Source organism: Solanum lycopersicum, chromosome 10 (genome assembly GCF_036512215.1).
Source record: "Solanum lycopersicum chromosome 10, SLM_r2.1".
NCBI lineage: Eukaryota > Viridiplantae > Streptophyta > Magnoliopsida > Solanales > Solanaceae > Solanum > Solanum lycopersicum.
The window spans coordinates 52,873,277-52,881,510 of NC_090809.1; the positions used below are offsets into that span (position 1 = coordinate 52,873,277).

The 8,234-nt window shown below is 35.4% G+C and overlaps 1 protein-coding gene across 3 annotated transcripts; it reads right to left on the reverse strand.

Annotated features, from left to right (window-relative positions):
• Window positions 1–559: 559 nt before the first annotated feature.
• On the reverse strand, window positions 560–7,335 carry LOC101261075 (phosphatidylinositol/phosphatidylcholine transfer protein SFH6). Of its 3 annotated transcripts, XM_069289708.1 has the most exons (15): window positions 6,962–7,162; window positions 5,276–5,576; window positions 4,631–4,799; window positions 4,406–4,505; window positions 4,032–4,298; window positions 3,879–3,956; window positions 3,686–3,787; window positions 3,541–3,590; window positions 3,318–3,417; window positions 2,980–3,069; window positions 2,776–2,892; window positions 2,435–2,567; window positions 1,533–1,936; window positions 1,018–1,092; window positions 560–851 (listed from the first exon to the last, which is right to left on the reverse strand). In XM_069289708.1, the coding sequence occupies exons 4-15, from the start codon at window positions 4,460–4,462 to the stop codon at window positions 831–833; spliced, it is 1,494 nt and encodes a 497-aa protein (XP_069145809.1). In that variant the 5' UTR covers window positions 4,463–4,505; window positions 4,631–4,799; window positions 5,276–5,576; window positions 6,962–7,162; the 3' UTR covers window positions 560–830. The 3 variants fall into 3 exon arrangements, with proteins under 3 accessions (XP_069145809.1, XP_004248700.1, XP_010327434.1); XM_004248652.5 differs by lacking the exon at window positions 4,631–4,799 and having other exon boundaries at window positions 6,962–7,335; XM_010329132.4 differs by lacking the exon at window positions 4,631–4,799 and having other exon boundaries at window positions 2,776–2,889; window positions 6,962–7,318.
• Between the last annotated feature and the right edge of the window lie 899 nt (window positions 7,336–8,234).

Consider the following 8,234-nt stretch of genomic DNA (forward strand, 5'->3'; position numbering starts at 1 on the left):
ATTCTTGTAATTTCTATTAATAGGCATGTATAAATTATTGCATGCCACACAAAATCAAAAGTGTTTAGATATTAAGTAAATTCTTATTGATTTAGCTTTTCAATTGTTTTTCTGTTGATTCAAAAATGTTACATAAACTATCAAAATTATTCTAATAATAAAAATATTTTGAGAGTAGAAGTAAAAACTTCACATGATTGAGAATAACAATTAGAGTATCATTTCTTTAATTGTAAATTATCTCGTATTACTTTGAGTGACAAAATAGGTCCAAAACATCAATAGCACTTTTTAGGCTATGAAAGAGATTCAGAGATAAAGACAATGTTTTTTAGAATAAAATCATTTGATAATCTAAATAGTTTGAGCTTGAAAGACACTCAAAACTTTGCGAGTGTTTGTGTATGTCTTTTAAAGTCTAAACTTTGTGATTTCGACAATGATATTTTCAAAGGAGCTAAGGTACGTTGTGACTATCAGATTTTAGTCCCAGCAGTTGAGGGAGTGAACAAGGAACTAAATAAATTTCGCATTAACATTCATCTCATGTGTCACTCTAATCCTTAAACACAATTAGCAAATGTTCTGCCACTTTGGGGACAAAAGGTTGGTACAACTCCTAGTAGGTCTGGCCATTTCAACCAACACGAAAGATGGTAAAATTCATAGTGCCAAAAGCAAAATTTTCAGAAGATAAAAAAGGTGCATTATACGATCAAATCCACTGCACAATGATTAGGATCCATGCCTGCTCGTTCATATTACAAGTATGTTCTCATCACATTCGGATACTTTTGTTAAAAGTCGGAGCTCCACTTTCCAAGGGATCCTTAAAAGCAAAACTTCTTTTTCTGCAGAACAAGACAGCAGAGATACAAATCAACAAATCAATCATAAAGTTTCTAAGCAAAAACACACTCAAATACAGAAACTGCATATGATACCAAGTTCTCATCCTACTTAGGCTCATTCATAATTTAGTGCCTGTCTAATTACCAAATAAATCTGGAAACTCACCTGAAATTTTGCAGCTTCCTGACCATCAATGTATGCAAGAAGTTCCTCTTGTCTCATCAAAGCCTCGTGCAAAGCCTGTTTTTAAAAAAGAAATAATATTATCTACTTAAAAACAAAGAGAAACATATATGTGATAATTAGATGCTATTATTCTCAGCAAGCCAACATTATATGTAGATGCTGTTATCCTCAGCAGCCCACAACAAGTTTGGCAGCACCTTATCAGCATAATCATGGAATATTACTTTCAAGTTGCAAGCATGCTAGCATTCACACTGATCAAATTCCAACCTATTCCCTCCTCTTTTCTATTAGCTATTGTCTCTGGCCTTGGCAGACCCTTCAAAGGATCAAGAGTCTCTAATAAGACCAACCCATAACCTACTTTAGACTAAATTTATTAAACCTTATCACACAAGTTAAACACCAGCTGAGCTTGTAAACATGAAACTTGAAAGTTTTGGTGAAGCAAAACTGGTTCCACTCTTATTCACATCCAATCTTTAAACATTTACCTTCTTGGTTGCAATTAACTCAGCTTCCAGGGCATCCACACGGCAAACAGCAGCATTTAGCAGTTCCTCTTTCTCATAAGGCATCTCAGATGGCTTTTCTTGAAGCGTACTTACTTTGTCCTCAAGTTCACCCAATTTTTTCAGAACAACAGAAAGCAATTGAGCTTCACTAAAGGCTGGAGTTGGTGAAGGTGGCCGAAGCTCCTCATTACTGTTGGCATCAAAAGTGAATTCTTGAACAGCTTGGTCTTGACCAATTGATGGATCTGGAAATTTCTTAGTTATGCAGCATAGCAGTGAACGGAAAAGCATCACCACAGTCGTGAAGAAAGCCATAAGAAATCCTAATATCTGAGCATTAAGACCACCTGCAGGCTTTTGAGAATCTGCTGGTGGAAGTATCCCTGAATAAAAGGTATATAGCCATATACATCATGTTAGTCTTTGGATGCAGGTGGTAACAAGCAGGCGCTGGGCCTGAGTACAGCATGCAACTAAAAACCCAAATTAAGCCCAAAATACATTTTAATAAATACATACACATTATATCGAATCACAAGCAGGCGCACAGTGCATCCAAACTACTGGGTGAGAACTACAGTGAGCTCTTTTTACCCCATTGTTTTAGGTGCATACTAAGGAGTCGGTTGGTGTGAGGCATATAAGGTATAATAGTCCAGGGATAAAATGCAGGATTATAATAGTCCTTAGATTATTTATCCCGGATAAGTTATCCCATATATATGGTATAACTTATTCCTGGATAACTTATCCCGGGGTATCTTTTATCCAACCAAACGACCCCTACAGTCTAACTAAAAGATTCAGATTCTCTTAAGTTCCTCCCTTTTTCTTTTTCCTTGTGTGCGCAAATGCATGTGTGCTCTTTGCATAAGTCTAACCTTTGGCAATGGGGGCTTTATGAAAGGATGTTTGCTTCTTTAACACAGAATCAACCGCCTTGTCAACCATGGGAACATATTCATCATATCCTGATAAGTTTGCAGTGTAGCCAGACATTCCTATACCCTTAGCCTGTTTGACAAAAAAATAACAGTATCATGGTAAGAATAACATATAAACAAATTATTCAGGAGGGGAATGTGAAAGGAGATATTTTCATGAAATCTAAGGGAATGCAATCCTGTATTACCTGGGCCTCAGCGAAAGAGAACTTTTTTTAGCTTCTCTCCAAAAACAAAAGGCCAACTCATGAAATCAGTTGAATAGAGAAGAAATATACCTCTTCACGGACAGGAGTAAGCCGAAGATGCGAATAATTCCTTACAGCTTTAGGGGAACCAATATCTTCTGCCTCAGATCCCGATTCTGCCGTGGAGGTATCACTACCTTTTGACTGCTGAAATTCAACATACATGAACCAATCTTCAAATACGGTTGAAAATCTAGAGTTCTCATAATTTAGGAAAGAGAGTAGAAGTCATACCATGGGGAAGCGAGGCTTAGCATAAACTACCTTTCCTTCGCTGTTTACAACTTTAACAACCTGCCTGGCACGCCGTGCTTCACCAATCATCTGGCATCAAAGAAAGAAGGGAGCACCATTTTCCCAGTTATTTAAAGTTGACATACTCCTCATTAAGGGAGCAATGCTTGTTCATTATTTAAAACATCAAGAACAAGCAGGCCACCCTTGTTCCCAGCAAAGAGAAGTGCAGAAAATAAATGCGAGGAAAAGAAAAAAGATCATTCTGTCCTAAAAAGGTGGGTAAAAGAACATCTTTCGAAATAATTTCTCTCAGAGTGAAGGTCCTAGAATGAAACCTTTAATATTTCCGGATTTTGCCATGGCCCTTTATCTGAGCGAAGGCAACCTCCTTGATCTGCACATGTACAGTTTCCACCCAAAAAATCTGGCAACTCACTGCAAAAAAAAAAAAATCCAAAATACAACTTTTAAAGAAGTGAACTTTCTGAAATACCATCAGAAGCAGAAAGAAAGCAATTTTTTCCTTGTACAGTGGAAAACAATTCTTAACCTCTTTACCTAACGTCCACTAGTTCAAGCAATTTGGTTTGGTACTTGTACCCAAGAACCTAAAAGAAATTTGACAACACAAACAAATAAGTATATATAGCCAAATAACTGATATAACAGCACTTTGAGGTGCAGGAGAAGAGCATAGACAAACATGTATCTTCGAGGTGGTCTTGGGATCCAAAAAACTCTTAACAGTACTCCACAGCAGCCTAAAGCCAGGTCCAGCATTGATGATAAGCATTTGATGAAGTGTCTGCACCAGCCAAAATGTAGCAAAATGTGTGAATGAACCCAAAAGAATGAAATACCTTATAGTGCTTACTGAGATAAGAATATAATCATGCCTCGGGATAATTATCACCATCAATCTTCTGAAGTCGCATGATGAGCTCCCTAGCACTCTTTGTAAAGTTTTTCAAACCCTGAGAAATCAACAAAAGAAAATGAAAAGATGAAATCACAAGTTAGCACAAGAAAACAAATACTAGGTAACATACCACTCCCTGGACATCCAAAATAGTAGTGCTTGAATCAATCTGCCTTTTTGCAGCAACTGTACATGCTGGAAACTTGATTGCAAAAGTTTTCTCAAACTCTCTTACATGGTTTCTGATGTAACGGTCCATAGTTGTGACTTGCATAAGTTTTGTGGGATCAACTTTCCCTAACCTTTCAATGTATACCGGTCTTCCTTCCCTATCAATCCCATGATAACCTTGGGGGTAGTATTTCGAAACTTCATCCTGCTCTTGGAATTGAAAATCCTGATGGAAAATTTGGTGTGGGAAATATTTCAGAATAAATGAAGTCGCCAGCATCTGACATATGAAGAAATACTATGACAAGCCATCACTTGGAGAAAGAAGATTACATGGATAATGGTGTCCGCACCAAATTCCTTCCTCCACTGAAGCATATCAGCCCACATATGCTTTGCTTTATCAATATCAAACTTCCTTGCCTTCAGAAATCTGCAAGAAACTCATAGGGTAATTAAATGACAAAAACAAAAATACCAGATAGTTCTTAATCAAAAGCGTCCTTAAATCTAACATATCCTCTTCCATTCTACCTATTCTAAGAGAATTAACCTAACCTCGCGATGTCTTTACTACTTTTTTCCTTTTAGTGTTCGGTAAGCTCACAATGTCTACCACTCTGATATTTTGTTTCAGTCCTTAAGGCCTGATGGAGAAGTTCATAGAGAAAGTTGACATCTCATATCCAGAGTAAATTTCACAGAACACCTCCCTGACCAAAGCAAACTAAAGAGAAAATTATTAATTTCATGTGTCATTTGTAATAGACAACTCCAGAAATGAAAGCAGAGATGAAATGTATGATCGGGCTCCATAAATTGCTTTAACAAATAAAAACATAGAACAAACCAACAAAATAAAAAAGAGCAATAAAAAGAAGATTATCTTTTAATCAAGAATTGGAAGCAGAGGAACCTGCTCGGACGATGTGATGGTCCAACAAAAATCCATTTCATAAATTGGTTTTTTCCGCCCGTACTCATTTTTACCCCTGATTCACAGTTCTACAAACAAGCTTTATGTGCGCATTCTAACTTGCAATTAACATTTTGAACATGATAGAGGTATTGAAACACTCTCTACACACAAGCAAATCATAATATATTTCACAGAAAAACTATCACAAGAAAACAGAAAGCAGGATATATCTTAATCAGTTAATGCGTAAATACTTGAAGAAAATAAAGATAACAGTGTATCACCTTAGCATCATATAGTAGTCATCATGTCTCCCAGGTAATAAATCATCCAAAATCAGTGCTTGCCTAAATTGGTCAACAGCTTGCAGCTCCTCAGCATCACGAATATCCTCAATTGAAACTGAACTCACTCGTCCATCACTTTTTCTTCTGCCTTTCTTCTTAAGAGAATGTTTAAATTTTGTTGATGCATTTATTGCTTTCTTTTTCAGCGTGCCAATTCTTGTCCTCCTCTCATCCTCTGAGTTCTCGAAATCAGATTTTCTTTCTCTTCTCTCATCGTGTGTGGACGACCCCTCAAAGCCTGTCAACAGCGAAAAGGAAACAACAGGAAAATCAATCACATAACACAGAGAAGGATTAAACTTGAAACATATGAACTAGACCCTATTTGTTAATGGCATGAATTCATTCGACTTGAGCATGTAGCCAATTAAGGTTGACACACTTTGTTTTCCCATGAAACTCCATTTGAATTATAAGAACAAGGTCAATCAAATTCCAACCTAATCCAGTCAGCTCTATGAATCCCCAATATCCATTTGATTTTAACCAAAAATGTTCTCCTTAAATTAAGGATTTGGTATAGTTGGCTAGTTTTAAAGAATTAAAGTTGAAAAGTCCTCTTCATCCTAAGCTTATTCTGGGTCAAATTTCACACTTTTTTCCAGAACCGACCGTAATAGCTTACAAATATGAAGAGCAGAATGGCATTAAACTGTATGACGAATGAGTTCCATCAAGCAAGCACCTAAATAGAGTGCTAGAAGATTACCGTTGACATGAAGTGCGCATGGGGATGTCCAGCACGTTCCAAAATGGGAACTGAAAATGACTGAACAGGCACTAAGGGTGTGGCCGAGTGATCAATTAAGCGGTTGAGAATCCTGTGGTCTCAAGTTCAAAACAAAATGGAGACAAAAAAAAATACTAGGTGATTCTTTCCATCTCTCTTAGCCTTGGTGGATAGAGTTACCCGGCAGTAGCACCTGTTGCTAATGGGAAGTGGTAGGTATCACATGGATTTAGTCAAGGTGCACAAAAGTTGGCCTGGACAGCACCACAGTCAACAAAAAAATGACTGAGTGGCAAAAAGTGAAGAATACCAACTGGGGCATATTGCCGAAGTTTTTGGACCGGAGTTGAGGATTGCCTTGCACCACAATCAAGCCACACCCTTGTAAGAAGGCATGCGGTTATCCCTTTAATTTGATCTCATTTCAGTTTCGCATTCAAAATAATCTCTGAATCAACACTGGAGCACTATCCTTCATTTTGCAATTCCACAAACTCAGCAAACTCAACCCACCACAAACATTTAAGAAAAGATACACCCAAGTTGTAGTTCCTCAAAAATAACCAACAAATCTTCCCACAACTCGACTTTAGTCAGTCATACTACGCCGCCAATGTGAACTTCAAAAGTATAACCACTCTCAAACCCTAAAAGCAACAAGGTTACAATCACCTAAAACATAGTCTAACAAATAAATCCCCTCAAACCATAAAAGCAAAATATTGGCAGTATATATATCACGAAACCTCCAAATACTTATTCGGCATTGATGCATAATTACTCCAAATAATTTCATCAATCATAAAAACTCAAAAAAAAATGTAACTAAAATTCAGCAATGCAGTTGAGAATCAGTAAAGAAATCAATAAAAAACCAAAGAAGTTCAACTCACAAGGCATCGCAAATCGATCTAATGGACCTGACATAGCCGCCGGCGATTACCCGAACCCAAAAATCTCGACGATCAGTAGATCCGAGAACAGAAAATTCACTAGTAAACTCAGCAGATCGAAGAATCACTGTAAAACTCTGGCAAAAGATGAATATTCAGTAGGTGGAAGAAGAAAACTGAGAAGAATCAAAAGCTGAAGGCACCTATATTGAGTATGATCGTACGGCTATAAATGCATCAAAATATTTGTAACGGAAAAGTGGAATTGATAGAAAAGATTAGGGGTATTTTAGGACTCAAAATTAAAGACAAATTTACTCACGCGGATTGTCAGGATGGACAACTGTAGGGGACAATAGAATCATAAAAGTTCCAACCAAAATATAAATAGTCTAATATTTTTATGTTTCGTGGTATAGTTTGACTGAATATTAAATTAAGTAAAATATTAATTGTATTTTTAAATGTTTATTATTTTTAAAATTGATTTAAAAGAAAATTATATTCTATAGACAGTAACAAAGAAAATAGCATGCAAGTAATGGTAAAAATGGTACTCTTCGTCTCAACTTATATAATAATTTTTTTATTTTGAGAATTAAATAAATTTATTTTTTAGCGTAAACTTTTTATTTATTTTTTAAATATTTTGAATTATCAATTATTATAACTTATAAGTAGTTTATAAATATATAAATTTTATTTAATTTTTTAAAAAATATTTTGTATATAAATTTCAGTCATACTTAAATAGAGAGGGAAATGGAAATATTTTGTTAGTGGTGTGAGATGAATAAATAAAAAGAAAACTGGTACAATGAAGTACTCCTATATTTTATAACTTTTTATTACTCTAATTTAAATTGCAGAACGAAAATGAAATTTAAAAATTATTTAAAAGTATTCCAAGTGAATATTCATTTTCATTCAAAAAAATATTTTTCAAAATAAAATTCAAGTTAATCCTCAATTTAATATTTTTTCGTCGAGTGCAACTTCAAACATGCAAATACTAAGAAATTATACACAAATAGTGTAGTGTTAATAACTAATTATATTATATTTATTATCTCTTTTTGAATTACAAAAATCCCTTAAATTTGATGGAATTGGATACATCCTAAAACATCACAATATATCGCACCCAATTTCAGATACTCGTTCAATGTCCCGATATATCTTGTCTCAATTTCAGATACATTATCTAACGTCCTGGTAAATCGCGTGTATCCTGATACATCCAGTAAAATAATATTTTTGACTAATACAACAT